Below are 17,957 nucleotides of genomic sequence, written 5' to 3'. Positions count from 1 at the left end.
TACAGATAAATATTTACTATCTTTGGGTACATCATGTAATATATTGTAAAGTAATAGCATAATGTTTTGATCCTTATTTTGTACATTTCTTTGATTACATAGAACTAACTATCTCAGATGTTCCTGTGTTAGGCAAGTTATTAAGTTATTAGAGGTGCCACTATAGTAAGTAAAGAGTCAACAACATAAAAAAAGTCCCCAAGTAACATATTGCAAAGCAGAAGATGGGAATTTGGCATTATAAAATGATGATCTTACAGAGAGAAACATCTATTTGTAAAATTATGCTTCTCTTCCTAAAATATTTACTTAACTTTTTTTATTCTTTGTATACTTTCACCTCCAAGTCACTCAAGGAAGATGGAAAACTAAAGTTGAAACCAGTAGCAAAAGCCAACTTCTCCAAGTGCTTCCTGTCCAAATGGGCATTACATCAAATAACCCAGATTAATGGTGGTATTCCTATACTTTAATGCTTGGTCCCTAACGATTCCAGTTAACAATTTTATGAATGTTTATACACAAATATGTAAATTAGTTTTAATAGTTCTGTTTCTTATTCTTTCCTGCTGAATGATTCAAAGACCCAAACATAGAATCGAATCCATTTTGGATGTGACTGAAAAGCAAAGTTAATTCTGAATGAAATTTACTGTTATATACTTATGAATTTAACCCATGTTCACCCAATTTAGCAGTTGCAAATTTATAATAATTTCTAAATGTTGTTTCTTATTTGTTCAAAACCCATGCATTTCTCTAACAGGAATTGCACCAGGTATTGCTGACATACTGGTGAGCAAAGCAGAATAGGTCTCTGGCCTCATGTAGCTTGAGGATGTAGAGGGGGAAAGAGCTTAATCAGATGACCACACAAATATGATCACATGTATAATAATTGTTTTAAATGAGAGGAACATGGAGCTAGAAGAGGGGCTACTAAACTCGTCACAGAGGCCAGTGACAATTTCTCCAATGAAGTGACCATCTAAATTCTGAATGATGCGTGGGAATTAACTTGTGGAAGAGAGAACTAAGGATTCCAAATGGATAGTAAAGCTAATATGAGGGTTTACTGGTAAAATAATCCTATTCATTGTAAGGGATGAAAACAAGTACTTTATGGCTGGAACCCAGTGAGTGAGTGGTAGCCTCATGGGAGATGAGTCTGGGGGAGACAGGGATAATCACATAGAAACTGCTTGGAAGAGCATCAACAATAGCGAGCATTTATAGAGCTCTTGCTCCACACCAACACTGTTCTGTGCATTTTGTAAGTACCAAGTAATTTAATCTTCACAACTTTATGAAAGAGGTACTATATTATTTCATTATACACAAGCAACAAAGGCACAGTTTAACTAACTTGCCCCAAATCACCCAGCTAATCATTATGAAATAATTAACTTCAACCCCAGGAAGTCTTGCTCTGGGGACTGTGCTTTCAATCACTAAGTTATGCTAATTGTAGCTTTAGAGCTATGGTAAGTAATTTACTCAGCAACCTGAAAGCACTGACTAGCCACTGAAACATTTTAAATAATACGTGGACAGGTGAAAAATCAAATTGTCGGCCGGGTGCAGTGGCTCATGCCTGTAATCCCAGCACTTTGGGAGGCCAAGGCGGGCAGATAGCCTGAGATCAGGGCTGGCCAACATGGTGAAAACTCATCTTTACTAAAAGTACAAATTAGCCGGAAGTGGTGGTGTGCACCTGTAATCCCAGCTACTTGGGAGGCTGAGGCAAGGGAATTGCTTGAACCCAGGAGGCAGAGGTTGCAGTGAGCTGAGGTCATGCAATTGCACTCCAGCCTGGGCAACAAGAAAGAAACTCTGTCTCAAAAAAAAAAAAAAAGAAAAAAAAAAGTTGTCAGATTGGAGGGACAAGCATGCAAATGGGCACAAAAATTAGGGAGCTATTATATTACTCTAAATAAGAAATGATGACAACATGACCTAAGTTCCTACTTTAACTAAAACTTTTTTTTCATGTTGAAACAAGTACCAATCAGCAGGCCTGAAGAAATTGGTTTTCTTCCTGTAGTAGCAGGCTTTAGAAATGCTTAGTAAACTGAGCCTATTTATACCTAGCTGTCCTTCTGTTGCCTATTTTCAACTGCACAAATCTGTTATAGCCAACCACAGGGCATCAGGGAATCAGATAATTGTTCATCCATTTCTATTGTCTTTGAAAAAGGATTTTGCATTTATGTTTGAATATGAGTTATCACTTACAGATTTTCTTTCAGTACTTACTAAGAATAGTACTTCAAACCATATAATTGTGTAACACCTACAAGGTCACAGTTTGCAGGGGCTTGGGACACTGCTTCTTTCTCCTTCTCCCTTGAAAACTTCCTTTCTCCTCCCCAGGAGGAAAGAAGAATTCATGTCTAATGATCTCTTCAGTGAGGGGCAAGACTGGCCATTCTGAGTTCTTCAGATGGCCACAACATTCCAGATTACATTACATCAATTATTCCAAGATCCTTTATTCATGGTGATTTCTGGGACAAATCCAAGAGAGCCTCAAATGCTATGGGAAGGCCCAGCTTTCCAGACCAACCACTGTCTTGTGCTTATTTCTTCACTCTTTATTTCCCAGTAGGATCCTGTCTTCCATTCCTCTTTGTCCTTTCAGATCCTTCCACTGGGCTTCAGGAATTCAATCCTGATTATCGGCCAACTCCCTTACATCTTTAACCTCTTCATGCTACTTTCTCCTTGCTCTCATTAAATTTCAATTATACAAGGGAAATATGTTCAAGAGATTTATTTTAAATATGGTGACTAAAGTTAATAACAATATGTTAAATACTGAAAATAGTTGAGAGTAGTCTAAGTGTTCTTGCCACAAAAAAAAAGCACATGAGGTAAGGCATATGTAAAATAGCTTGATTTAGCCTTTCCGTACCATGTATGCATATCAAGACATTATACATCATAAATATATACAATTTTTACAGAAGAAAAGCAAGAATTAGGGGGTGGAATGAGTCAAACACTGGACTCATGAATGAGAGGGGATTATAGGAAGCATAGTAAGTGATATGGTTTGGCTGTGTCCCCACCTAAATCTCATCTTGAATTGTAACCCCCATAATTCTCACATGCTGTAGGAGAGACCCAGTGAGAGGTAACTGAATCATGGGAGTGGGTCTTTCTCATGCTGTTCTCATGATAGTGAATAAGTCTCATGAGATATGATGGTTTTATAAAGGGGAGTTCCCCTACACGATCTCTCTTGCCTGCCACCATGTAAGATGTGACTGCTCATTTCTCTTCCACCATGATTGAACTGTGCAACTGTGAGTCAATTAAACCTCTTTCCTTTATAAATTACCCAGTCTCAGGTATGTCTTTATTAGCAGAATGAGAACAGGCTAATACAGTAAATGAAGTAGATAATGAGGAAAAAAAACAGCTAACCAAGTTTAATGACATTCTCCTCAATGATTTGGGGTATTTTTAAGCAGCAATAAAGAGACACATTTTGGAAGCAGAAAAGGGAATCAAGAAGAATACAAAACCCACCTCGAGGTCCTGACATACATGAGCTGTGGGAGGAAACTGCCAAAAATTAATGAGACTATGGCGTGGAGTGTCCAGGCACCAGCCATATTGCAGTTGGCCTAGTGCTATGGTTCTTAAACATTAGTCTTCATCAAAATCACCTAGGGGGCTTGTTAAAGACAGCTTTCTGGGTTCCACTTCCAGAGTTTCTAATTTAATTGGTCTGGTGGGGTGAGAATTTGCATTTTTAACAGCTTCCACATGATACTGACACTGCTGATCTGGAGGCCAAGCTTTGAGTACCATTGATTAAGTGGCTTTCAACTCTGTCTGCCCATTATAATCACCTGAGAAGCTTTTAGAGTCATTGATACCCGTGCCTCTTCCTAGAAGTTCTGATTTAATTGATGTGTCATGGTCTTAAAGCATCGTCGATTTTTTATCTGAGGATTGACATCTCTTTATTCCCTTCAACTTCCTGTCTCTGGTAACCACCATTTTAATCTAAGTTTGATTTTTTTTTTTTTTTTTTTTTTTTTTTTTACACTCCACATGTAGGATTGTGCAGAATTTGTCTTTCTGGGCCTGGCTTATATCACTACTCTTATTATCCTTGGTGGCTTTAATATTTCCACACATACCCTGACCTCTTAGTTCTTGTCCACTTTATTTATATGCAGTATTTTCTCTTGATGCCCCCTCCGACTCAGGTGACCATTCTAACACTTCCAGTGACTATAACTTCTGAAATTGATTTTACCCCCATCCCCCATTTTTTCCAGCTTTCTCAAACTGTTAGCAGTGGAAGAGATTCGAGTTACCACAAGTTATCGGCGGTGAATCCATACCAATTCTGCAGCAACTTCAGTCCTTGCCTCCTCAGAAGAAAGAATTCAACTGAGGGACATACAGCAGAAAAAGAAACCAAGGCAAGTTTCAGAGCATGAATGGAAATTTACAAAGGCGTTAGAACAGGAAAGAAAGGAAAATTCTCTTGAAAGAGACCCAATCAGGCACCTGAAGTTAGAAGAAAGAAAAGAGAGAAAAGAAGACAGCAAAAAAGGGCCTTTAACCTTGATCTTGGGACTTGCAGGCTCACCTCTTTCCCATGCTTCTTTCCATAGAGTGGGCTTTCTGCATGCCCAGTGCTTTCCTTATCCTTTGGGACTGAGCAGGCGCTTGTGTTTAGGAAGTTATATGCAGACCCATCTGAAGATTTCTTCCCTCTTCCAGTGGAGTGTGCTCCTGAAAGAATATACTGCACCATTTTTATCTCTTGATGCGCATGCCCAGGGGGTGTGCTTCTCCTTAGGGCCTGCGTTCAATTAACATTCTGATGTCAACAGACGTGGACCATCAGGAAATGGCCTCTCCCTGGTGCTGCCAACTTATCATTTTAGATAGGCGGAAATCTTTAGTGGGTGGCAGTAGAGCCCTCTCCTGTCCTGCTCATGCCTAATAACTACTTGTACCAAATCCAGCATTTTTCTTTCAACAACTCTTGATTTCCAGTGAGATCACTATGCCTTGCTGCCCCAACTATCTTTAACTGCCCATGACCCGTTTGCTGTATTCCCATCATCCACCAGAAGGGCTCAACATTAAACCACGCATTTATAGGTAACTTCTGCAGCTGCAGCTTCTTCTCTCCATCGAACTTACTTCAAAAAACTCCAGCTGTGGTAAAATCTAGCTCTCTGTATCTAATGGAGAAAAATCACTCAACTATACTGACATATTTTGTGTTTTTGACCAAAAATCTCAAAAAGTCAGGTGATTTGAGAAATTGTAATCATTACCTAGTAGAAAATTCACATATACCTCTTACTAATGGCTTTACACATATTAACAAAGTTATTCCTTTCAAACCCTGTAAGGTAAGTGCAATTAATTTCTTTGTTAGGGAAATTAACATGACATATCGCTGTTAGTTGAGAAGACTGAGGTTCAGAGAATTTAGGTAAGTTAACTCAAATTATAAAACAAGTAAGTGAGTCAGTGAGGATTTGAATGCAGGCAGGCTTAGCAATATTGCTTCTCCTATACTCCCTAGTAAATTTATCTACACCCCAAGATAACCATTTCACATTCTCTCTCTTCTCACATCTCTAACATCTTCCTCTCAATTCTGTTGATGACCTCATACTTTACAGAAACTCAACATAAACACCCATTGTAATGCTCCTCTTGAGTGCAAAACTTCTCACAAGTGTTGTAAGTATTCATTGCCTTCATTTCCTCATTCCTCAATCTCTCTTCAATCTACTGCAACTGGGCCTCTCTCTTCACCACATCTATAAGATCTGTTTAAGATCTCAGTGACTTTCCTTCTACCAAAGGCAAAATTAAATTCTAGACCTTATTTTATTCAGTCTCTTGGCAATATCCGACATTGATGAACATGCCCTCCATCTTGAAAATCTCTACACTTTTGGCTTGTTTCTTCTAGCCTTCATTTCTCATTAGCCACCCATTTATTGTAGCCTTGCTTTCTCACTTTCTCATCTTCCTCTTCCCGACCACTAAGTGTTGTAATCATCCAAGTCATTTTTTGGTCATTTTCCATCTTTTCTCACATTTTTTTGTCATGTGGTTTCTTCTATTGTCGTGATTTTAAATAACATTCATACACTAATTTGAGGTAGACTTTATTATGGGTCTCTACTTTCATATAAAAACTGCCAATTAAAAATATTTGAACAATTACGTCTACCTTAAAATACAGCTGAATACAAACAAAAACAAAAAGATCAAACACATATTTTCCTTTTCAGCTAATCACACTCTACTCCAGACCAAAAAAAAAAAAAAAAAAAAAAAAAAAATGCCTGGTTCAGTGGCTCACACCTGTAATCCCAGCACTTTGGGATGCCAAGGCGGGCAGATCACGAGGTCAGAAGATAGAGACCATACTGGCTGACACAGTGAAACCCCGTCTCTACTAAAAATACAAAAAAAAAAAATTAGCCGGGCATGGTGGTGGGCACCTGTATTCCCAGCTACTTGGGAGGCTGAGGCAGGAGAATGGCATGAACCCGGGAGGTGGAGCTTGCAGTGAGTTGAGATTGCACCACTGCACTCCAACCTGAGCGACAGAGCAACACTCCATCTCAAAAAAAAAAAAAAAAAAAAGAAAAGAAGGAAAGGATCTTGTGTATCCACATTGAATTCTAGGTTTTCCCTATTTCCTGTATCTGTTACATCAATAAGCGTCACTAGCTTTATTTCCATCAAAATGTATTTGTGAAAGATAATTGGGTACTAAATGACTAAAAGAGTTGAGCTAAGCTGGGCACAGTGGCTCACGCCTGTAATCCCAGCACTTTGGGAGGCTGAGACAGGTGGATCACCTGAGGTCAGAAGTTTAAGACCAGCCTGACTAACATGGTGAAGCCTCATCTCTACTAAAAATACAAAAATTAGCCCTGCGAGGTGGCAGGTACCTGTAATCCCAACTACTCAGGAGGCTGAGACAGGAGAATTGCTAGAACTCAGGGGGCAGAGGCCGCAGTGAGCTGAGATCGAGTCATTGTACTCCAGACTGGGGGACAGAGCGAGACTCCATATCAAAAAATAAAAAAGTTGAGATAAACTTGTTAGCTATTTTCAGAGCATGCTATTTATTGCCTGTTGCTAACTTTCCTGAGCTTGTTCCCCTCCTGTTATGAAAAAAGGAAAACAAGATGAGAGAAAAGGAAGAAGAAAAATAGAAAAAGATTAATACTATGATGAAAGAAATTTGCGGTATTTCTAAGATGATAAAGTAAATGAATAATTATATAGGACAACACTTTGTTTCCTTTATTACCTAGTTGCATGGTTAAAATATGAACAAATACAATAGAATATATTGCTTCATATGAAAAATACTTCATTATACAATAAACAATACACCTGTATTTCAATATTGCTGCCAATAAGGATTCCCAGTTCTATTCACTACTACCCTATACCCCATCCCCAGTTCCATCAAGTTTCAATGCAATCATGAAAATGCTAGATAAATGTTTATCTTCCAATCTATCATTTCATTCTGTCAAACTCCTCAAAACTTATCTCCATGTTCTTTCTCTACTATTGAGATGTTAGGGGCAGTAACACATTTTGTTTACCTTTCCTATTGCATATCTTTAAATTCTAATATTTTATTCCTATCACTTTTTATTTGCAGAGACTAATTTTGATTCATCCAAGAGAATAGGGTAACTGTGAAGACTGCCTAACAAACAACTATTTTAAGTTTCCACTTTTTAGAAATTATTTCCCATTGTTTCCTTTTATATATTGTATCTCATCTTTGGCTTCTAAACACTCCCCTCCTGTTCTTAATGGTACACTGATTTGGCATATCTTTTTTACTACCTGGGAAGCATTTATTCCTTTACCCTTTCTGAGCTACTAAGGCAAAGGTGTCTAGCCAATAGATAAGTAGTCTAAACAGTACTTTTATGTGGAATGGAATTCTCAGAAAAGAGGAGTGTATCAGTCCATTTTCTTGCTGCTATGAGGATACCTGAGACTGGGTAATTTATAAAGAAAAAGAGGTTTAATGGACTTACAATTGCACATGGCTGGGGAGGCATCACAATCATGGTTGAAGGTGAAGGAGGAGCAAAGGCATGTCTTACATGGCAGCAGGTAATAGAGTGTGTGCAGGGGAACTCCTCTTTATAAAACCATGAAATCTTGTGAGACTTATTCACTATCATGGGAAAAACCCACCCCCATGATTTAATTACCTCCCACTAGGTGCCTCCCATGACACATGGAGATTATAGGAGCTACAATTCAAGATGAGATTTGGGTGGGGACACAGCCAAACCATATCAAGGAGAAACCCAGGTGGTGGTGATTCCTCCACTACTCACTGTATTCTGCAGCTCAACTGTCAGCTGCATAGCCTTTAATCTCTTTCCTTCTCAATGAATGAATGATCCCCAAGTCTCTGGAAAATTTTTCTTTAAAAGGTGATATTTATTTTGCTAATACAAAAAAATCAACCTTTTTTTCATAATAGACAAATTTTGTTCATTAGTAAATAGAAAATCCTAAATTGGTAGAACTTGAGCACTTCCATAGATGTCAACATAGAGAAACACTGTCTTAGGTGTGGACTATTTTGTTCCAAATAACAAAATGAAAAGTAGAACTTAAACCCAACTAATCTGATTTATTTGTTTGAAGCCATTTTACTTTGTATTTAATTGGTGAAGTTAATCTAAACTTTTGTAGCAAAAACTATTGGCTACCTACCCAAAAGCCCTCTCCTGTTCATCCTTGCTAATAGATTTTGTTTGGGACTCCACCCTTCTCCTAGGTAATTCAGGGTCAATTCTGACTAGACTAAGTCAATTATAGTAATTTGAATTCCTTTGTTTCTATGTCTTCAAATAAATCCTGAACTGTACCATCCACTCAGCAACTGTAAGCATGGCAGAAAAGAAAAATTCCAGTCCTTGAAGATATCATTGAGCCGTTAAGTTCACCAATCCTACAGATGCTTTCATCTGGAATTTATGTTATAGGAATTATGTATTTTTTATTAGGATTTTCAATTACAGGTAAAAGTATTCCACCTCATACATGTGATTCAGACATGCACGTTAATAATGATAATACTTCAGAGAAGAATATTTAAAATAGATATTTCCTGGTCCTTTTTTAAAGTATAAGAATTACATAATTGTGAATAATGCCGCAATAAACATATGTGTGCATGTGTCTTTATAGCAGCATAATTTTTAGTCCTTTGGGTATATACCCAGTGATGGGATGGCTGGGTCAAATGGTATTTCTAGTTCTAGATCCCTGAGGAATCGCCACACTGACTTCCACAATGGTTGAGCTAGTTTACAGTCCCACCAACAGTGTAAAAGTGTTCCTATTTCTCCACATCCTCTCCAGCACCTGTTGTTTCCTGACTTTTTAATGATTGCCATTCTAACTGGTGTGAGATGGTATGTTTACTGCAGCATTATTCACAATAGCAAAGACTTGGAACCAACCTAAATGTCCAACAATGATAGACTGGATTAAGAAAATGTGGCACGTATACACCACGGAATACTATGCAGCCATCAAAAATGATGAGTTCATGTCCTTTGTAGGGACATGGATGAAATTGGAAATCATCATTCTCAGTAAACTATCGCAAGAACAAAAAACCAAACACCGCATATTCTCACTCATAGGTGGGAATTGAACAATGAGAACACATGGACACAGGAAGAGGAACATCACACACTGGGGACTGTCGTGGGGCAGGGGAAGGGGGAGGGATAACATTGGGAGATATACCTAATGCTAGATGACGAGTTAGTGGGTGCAGCGCACCAGCATGGCACATGTATGCATATGTAACTAACCTGCACATTGCGTACATGTACTCTAAAACCTAAAGTATAATAATAATAAATAAATAAATAAAATAATTACATAATACAGCTGGAGATGGCTGGTGATAAAGCTTAGAAATTAAGATGGAAGATTTTGAAATGTGATATATCTGTCCTCAGTTACCAATTTTCTGCTCTGAAGCTTGGGAAATTGCTTAACTTCTTTAATTATCAGAGTTTTTGTTTTTTTTTTAATTCTGTAAATAGACAATTAGCACAGAGTTTGTGTCAAAATTAAACTACATAATGTATGTAAAGCATGTAGAATTATCTTACATAGTTTAGTTGCTTTTACTATTTTCTGTAATCCCACTGATAAAAATAATTATACTGTAATGAGTATGTGATGTTTGTAGATATGTGTTCCACCTTTGAATTTATGACTACTCCTTTTCTTATGTTTACATTTCCTTTTTAATACCTTCTGCTACTCTTAAGAGGCATATTATCTTCAATACTCATTAAATTAGAATTTTCAGGCAGAAGAGTAAAAATTACATTTATTTCCAAGTATTAAAAGAATGAGGCTGGGCGTGGTGGCTCACACTCGTAATCCTAACACTTTAGGAGGCCGAGGTGGGTAGATCATAAGGTCAGGAGTTTGAGACCAGCCTGGCCAATATGGTGAAACCCTGTCTCTACTAAAAATACAAAAATTAGCCATGCATGGTGGGGGCACCTGTAATCCCAGCTATTCGGGAGGCTGAGGCAGGAGAATTGCTTGAACCCGGGAGGCGGAGGTTGCAGTGAGCCAAGATTGAGCCACTGCACTCCAGCCTGGGCAACAGAGCAAGACTCTGTCTCAAAAAAAAAAATAAAAAGATGTAACACATAGAATTAAGCATTCACTAAGCATTTAATTATACTGACCTTATAAAAATAGACTTCTGCAAAACCAGTCATGTAACTTCTGCAAAACCAGCCATGTAACTTACATTAGAAAAATCAAGTGAAATCTCAAAAATATTTTAATGTAATTTTGTTTGACTGTTTGCCACCCTAAATAAATATACAGAATTTTTCTGTCTTCCAATATTATTTTATGGAAAGTAATAGACAGCTTTTGGGTAACTATGAGAATATATTCTCCTTAACTTCTTTTAAGCATGTATATCCATAGAAAATAAAACATGTAAGTTTTATGTTAAAAAGCATTAAGCTGTGAATCAAAATCTCTGCTTATTATGTACTATATACATATATCCAAAGCAAACTGGGTTTACAAATGAACATTTTACTTGAAAGATGGCTGTTTTATATTTATAATTGTTTTTACCCAGACATAAAATATTTAGAAAATATACCTAATTATGTCTCTAGTGCCACTGGTATAGATTTTAAAATTATATGCAAATATTAAGTAATCCACTATACCCAAGATAGTTATATATTATAATTCATAGACACATTAACGTAATTATATGCACTAGATGGAGAACCTCTATAGTTTTATGATGTTTTATGACTCTATTATCTATATTTAAATCCGACAATATTGCCAAAATATAATTTTAAACCACTATGTTTTGAAGGCACGTTTCCTTCTTAGTAGAACCAAGATTATAAACAACTGTATTATGGAAACTCTTATTAAAGATACATTTATTGCAATTGACTTGTCTAAGGTTTTGGAAACACCAATTCTACCACCCTAAGTTTTGGGGTGCAATCAGTGTGGTCTGAATAGACATTGAAGCCTCAAAGAGGCACTTTGGGAACAACTTGAGAAACTCCAGTGCAGTAAATCATTGCAGCCCAGATGGTATTCATCTCAGAGTTCTGAGGGGAACAAGTTGTGAAAGAACAGAGCAAGCAGACAGGGATACGTAAAAATTGCACTGTTGGTTCACACAGGGTACATGCCAACCCGGCGCTGCCTTTAAAGCAGTGGTGTCATCGTTTGACCATTAGTCACTCAGATTTGATTCCTGCGTTTGTTGAGCTCACAATTTGAAAAATTTAGAATATTTTTATTCTAAAAAATAAAAAAGAAATATTCCATTCACTCAAGTCATTTGTATTCATTTCACTGTACATGGCAATGAAAAAGGATGCATGTTTTAATAACCCCAAGATCTGTTTCTCAGGACTCTCACAGGGAATTCAAAAGTAGGAACAGACACAAGCCTCAGCTTTGGAGTAACCACAAAGTCCCTGTTTTCCTACTGACCTAAAGCCCTTTCCAGAGAGACCTTTCTGACTCACCTTGCAGAGTTCCAGCTGGTACTGCTCGGCTGACTCCCGGGTCCCAGGAACACCTGTGGATTTTATGGAAAGGATTCTGTGAAGGAAAAGAGGCTGTGGGTAAATATGCAGAAGCAGCTAGGGGTACAAAAGCTTATTAGGAAAGAGACTACTCTGGAGGGAATTTAATCAGTGGTCAAATTATTCTGCAGGGAGGTCTGTGATCTGTGCCACCTGGTGATCTGGCTGTCCTATCCTACAGCATTTTCTCCCCAGAAATCACAATGGTAAATTTGCTTTCTCATCTGGGGGAGAGACGTAAGGAAGATATTGGACATCTTGAAATTTAATTGTTTTGGCTTGATCCCACTTACCAGTGCCAAAATCATATTTTCCAGTTGACTATTAGGTGACTCCACATGGATATGTCAGTGGTGTTAGGAAGTCAATTGATCTAAACTTGAAATATTTACCAGTGTCAGTCAGGGAACCAACAGGAAGCAGATGGCATACTCCAATTAGAATAAACTGCAAGTTTTCTGAAATTGGATGACTCAAGGATGCTTGATTTAGGTACTCTTTATACAGGTGTAGGTAGTTGAAAAACCTCAAGGCATAGTCCAGTAACTCAGGAATGGCAATGACTGAGCTGTTAACACCAATAAGCCTGCAAGGAGAAGGCCTGGAAAGGTTTATTGCCATCCAGGAAAGATGTGTGTAGAAAAGGCCACACTGATAGAAACACTTCGAGGATATAGCCGGCCTGTGGGGACATCTCAGCAAGGAGTCCAGGAGAATTTCTCCCCCATTTTCTACCATTTCTCACTATCGACAACCAAATGGAAGCCAGAGGACAAAGGGGCCTATGTTGCATATATGTCAGCCTCCTAGGGGTGTATGAGAGGTGGAGGAAGATTGGAACAGACCCTAAAATAACTAGCATATTCCCCTTTCCCATTCCAAGTTCCACTTGTATGAGCCAGTTTTCTAATTGGCAACATGGTTTACCTAATGGCACAAATCAAAATATACTCAACACTCATTCCCACCATGATCCTTACAATCTCAACTCATACAAATATCTGACCCCAAGTTTCCACTGATTCTAAATTGTGAGATTTATGAAGTGCCTTCCATTCTCTCACATCACTGCTAATTTTTCTCTTCACATCACTCTACCATCACTCCAGCCTGTTCACTTCTTTATGGCTTCTATCACTTTCAAAAATTACCTTGTTTACTTTGTTTTTCAAATTTACTGGAAGACTGTGCTCAGGATTGTATCTCCAGTTCCTAGTACAGTGGCTGATACATAGTATATGCTTGATAAATAAGTATTGAACGAATAAATTAGTGCAGGCTTCCAATATTTATTAGCTAACTATTTTAGTACACTTTAAAGCAGTCTCTTCAGCATCAGTTTTAGTCTTTTATAGTCCACCATTTCTATGTCTGCCGGCATAACTTATTTTATTCAAAAATCTGCTTAAAATTATTTTGCAGCACTTTGTAGGATTCCAAATGAAGCAATTCTGTCACTGAACACTTATTTATTGAGCATACACTATGTGCTAAGGAATAGAAAACAAAGATGAGCCAACAGACTCAATCAGGGTGCTTACAATTTACTAAGCAAAAATAATAAATGAAGCCGCGGCAGTGAAGTGTGTAGTCTAAGATGGGGGAGCACCAGGTGCTGGGAAGCACTGAACAAGAATCTTTGACCTACAGGGAAGAAAATGTTAGGAAAGGCTTCCCAGAGGACTGAACAGTAAAAGAAGACAACGAATATGGGGACCATGTCCTAAGAGGCCCACACTCCACTTTAATAGTGTCTCCTCAGCCTGGTATCTCAGTGTCTTAGTCCTGATGTTTACTAGCTGTATGTCCTACACTTTCTCAATTTGGACTCTCTGCTCTAGAGACAGGTGACTATTTAGTGTTCCCTAAATGCTTCATGCTAATTCCCCCTTCTGTGGTTTTGCCTATTTATTCCTGCTGTCCTAAGAGACAAGATTCTGTTTCCTAGGGATGCCATCCATTTTACACTCTGTTCTCCCCTTCTCTGCTCAACACAAGCATGTTTCTAGAAGGAACTTGACTCCTTTTCTCAGTTTTCCAGAGAACAGTTTGCATTTTCCCAGACATTACCAAGCCTAAATTAAATGGCAGTGATTTGGAGAAGGAAATCTCTGCATTCTCTTCATGTTAATACTCTGCATTAGCCACTGGAATATATAGAACTCCTTGAGAAACATCTGTGACTCATCAATTTATTCTTCTCTGTTTTAAAAGATAAACGATGGCTTCTCAATTACTTTAAGTAAACATAGCCAAATGTTAACTCCAAATTTAATTTAATGTAGACAGTTTAATCTGAAGTGTAGTGAATAGCAATAGAAATGAGACCAAATGAGCAGAAAATATTTGAATTTTAATTGTAAATACGCCATGGTTAGTATGATATCCTCAGGTTATTGAATATTTGTGCCTCTGTGCCACTATAGATAATACAACCTCATGGTTATTCTGAGTAATAGGTACTAGCATAATTGCAGGCAGTTGAAAAGCAAATATGTATTAAAATTCTAACTAATAAACATATTTTCTACAATTTTCTAATCACAATTATACTCTGATGTCAAACCAGGCCAAAAGTCACAGTACAGGAACATTATAAAAAGTAACAATTATGGTGTTACTTTATTATTGCAGAAGTTCCTCATAATTAGCCTAGAAAGATTTAATTCACAAAAATCTATGATTATTGAAGTGCACGTCGACTTTCTTTCAGCCAGTGTAGTTGTTTTACATTTTATGGGAGTAAAATGAAGATATCAAGGTCAAAAAGTAAAATTCAATAGTATTCAAATTACAAAATTCAAACATGTCACTTCCAATTTTTTAAGGCTTTCATTTCATCAAATATATATAGGAACTTAAAGTCAATGCTAATATGTTAGTGACTGATTTCAAAATGGTCGAAAATATACAAATAACACAGACACTGGATATATGTATTAACTTTTCTTGGCAAGTTAATGGGAACTTATGTAATTGATCAGAAAACCTGCTAACTATGTCATATTATGATGCAAATAATTAATATGATATGCATTTATATTCATCATAAAGCAAATTATGCAAAATGTGACTTGGGATAACACTTTTTGCCTTGAAGGGAAACTTTATTTCTGTTCCAGTGTTGTAAAAGATACCACCATATATTTTTTCTTGAGTATTAAGAAAAAAATAACATCATCATGCCATATTATTATACGCTTTTTTAAATTTTTTTAATATTTTTGCTTTTTTATTATATTAATAAAGCAATATTTTTAAGTCTATTTTAACGTTTTCCTTCTCGATGACAGATGGAATAGTGTGTTGACCGGCTGTAGGATTTGCTTTAAAGAAAGTGATTGTTGGCTCGACGTGGTTGCTTACGCCTGTAATCCCAGCACTTTGGGAGGCCGAAGCAGGCGGATCACCTGAGGTCAGGAGTTTGAGACCACCCTGGCCAATTTGGCGAAACCCCATCTCTACTAAAAATACAAAAAAATTAGCTGGGCGTGGTGGCGGGTACCTGTAATCCCCAGCTACTCAGGAGGCTGAGGCAGGAAAATCGCTTGAACCTGGGAGGCAGAGGTTGCAGTGAACCGAGATTGAGCAATTGCACTCCAGCCTGGGCAACAAGAGCAAAACTCCGCCTCAAAAAGGAAAAGAAAAAGAAACAGAAACAGAGAGGGGAGGGGAGGAGAGGAGAAGAGAGGAGAGGAGAGGAGAGGAGAAAAGAGGAGAGAAGAAAAGAGGAGAGAAGAAAAGCAGAGAAAAGAGTGATTGTTATGGGTCCATGACTCCTAATGAATCAGAGTTTTCCAGGTATTTGGATCGGTGAAGGATCTCTTGCTTTACTTGATATTCTGGAAGTTCTGTATAAAATAAAAGTAAAAGTTAACAACATGCCATTTTAAGGATTTCACAAATGTGCTTGTGTTGTGTTTGCATTTTTGCTGGAGTCTGCACCTGGAGGAAAAAATAATCAAGTTCCAGAATGTAAAGTTCCAATAGTAAAATATCATATTGTCTTTCTAGGGAGCATCACACCTTTAACTATGATGTCCAAGTAATCATTTTTTAGAAAGTCCTTTCTTTTCACAAATATTTAAATTTTTAATTGTTTCTCTGCAAACTTCTTTGAAGGCTCAGGGCTATTTGAATATAGCATAACATGAAACAAATGCAACTATCTTATTCCTTACAGAAGACAGGTATTCACATGGGTTAGGCTTGACCATTAGGTGAGTGAACAATGTCTGAAATAGCAACCATTCTTCTTTCTTTAGGGAGCATTATTTATCTCCAGGTGTGGGGCAACACAGGTTTTGTTGCCAATGATGCTTCTGTTTCAGTTTGTTCTTTTTATAATGGCTTTAAATTTTGTCTCTTTTATCCTGGGCCTGGAGTTTTCAGATTACACATTATGATAAATTTTAAATTATACGAAAATAATTTGTAACTAAATACAAATATATTTAATAGTATGAATAATTTGCTTTAAAATACACATTAGAATAAATTCAAAATATTTGTCCATAATAATAACACCCCCACTGCCATCCAAAAAAGGGATATGCCTTCTATGCAGGTGAGAAAAAAGATGAAGTTACAGCAAATAAATAGGGAATTATGAGTAGTCTATACCTTATATCTGTAGCACAACAGTAGTATCTAAAAACCAGTGGGATCATGGAACAGGTGTAAATTTTATACATTCTGTATGTAGTTAAGAAGTAAAGATTGAGAACCATTAAAGTAAGATGTTTTTGCTGGGCCAGAAAACTGTCCATATTTTTTTGTAACAATGTTTGTCATGGAATATCTAGGAAGGAACAGTAAATAAACAGTGTTTTCAGGTACTTCAAACCAAATAAAGTAAACTTTAATAAATTCCAAATGCTATTTTTCCCTCTTAGCAATGGACTCTAATTATTTGGCTTTCAACCCATAGCTTAGAACCCATGGAATGTCTTCTCATACAAATATAACTTTTAAGGCCTTGGAGAAAAGCAGTGTGTTTTGGTACTGGTTTTAGTTAACATCAGATTAAATGCTTAGAGGGATTGGGTCCAAACAGTGGATACATTTTGTTTAGCTGGCATTGCATTTAAAAATAAATAAATTAGGATGTCCGTATGTACCTGACCCCTTGGTATCACCATACACCTTCTCATGCCAGTCTTTTATTTGCCTAATTGTCAAGGCCTTTTTAAGTCTGAGATCTCTGGAGGAGCAAGATATGTTTACATGCATTGTATAGTTGACTGAATTAATCTTTCTAGGTGTCAGATGTCATAAGGTAAATCTCCGGTGAATACTTCTGTTCCTCTGAAGGCCCAATCTTACTGATATAGTTTGTGTATGTACTTACGTGTATATATGGCTGTATACACACTTATGTATATTTCTTCATTAACATTTATGCTACTCAAATTTTACAGACATGTACCCATATATATAAAGAATAAGAAAAGGAACATGATTGATGTTTAAATATGAGGTTTTTTTAATTAAAGGCAAGTCTACACTATTTTATGTATAGTTGTAAATGTTAAATAAGTGGAAAAATTTTAAACACTAGACATTTAGAAATCTAGAGGTTGATGTATATCTCATCTCAATGTCTCACATGCCTGCTGGAGCATTACTACATTCCAGCAATAAAAGCTGCCAAGATTGGAGAATAAATTAATGTCAGGCAATGGTAATGTCTTTCTAGGGGCACTCTGTGAGGCCTTATTAAATGTCTTTTTCAATAATTGCCTATTAAAAATGAATGAAATGTATTAGCATATAAGAAATTAG

At 37.1% G+C, this 17,957-nt stretch overlaps 1 protein-coding gene across 1 annotated transcript in view; it reads right to left on the bottom strand.

Annotated features, from left to right (window-relative positions):
* Window positions 1–15,555: 15,555 nt before the first annotated feature.
* Window positions 15,556–17,957, bottom strand: part of GFRAL (GDNF family receptor alpha like) — a 74,241-nt gene continuing 71,839 nt past the window's right edge. The window contains exon 9 of the mRNA XM_054492478.1: window positions 15,556–16,024. Within this exon, the coding sequence (XP_054348453.1) occupies window positions 15,961–16,024 (64 nt within the window). The 3' untranslated portion in view covers window positions 15,556–15,960. The remainder of the gene's footprint in view (window positions 16,025–17,957) is intronic.

This window comes from Pongo pygmaeus, chromosome 5, assembly GCF_028885625.2.
Source record: "Pongo pygmaeus isolate AG05252 chromosome 5, NHGRI_mPonPyg2-v2.0_pri, whole genome shotgun sequence".
Classification (NCBI taxonomy): Eukaryota; Metazoa; Chordata; class Mammalia; order Primates; family Hominidae; genus Pongo; species Pongo pygmaeus.
This window is presented reverse-complemented; position numbering and strand designations above follow the sequence as displayed.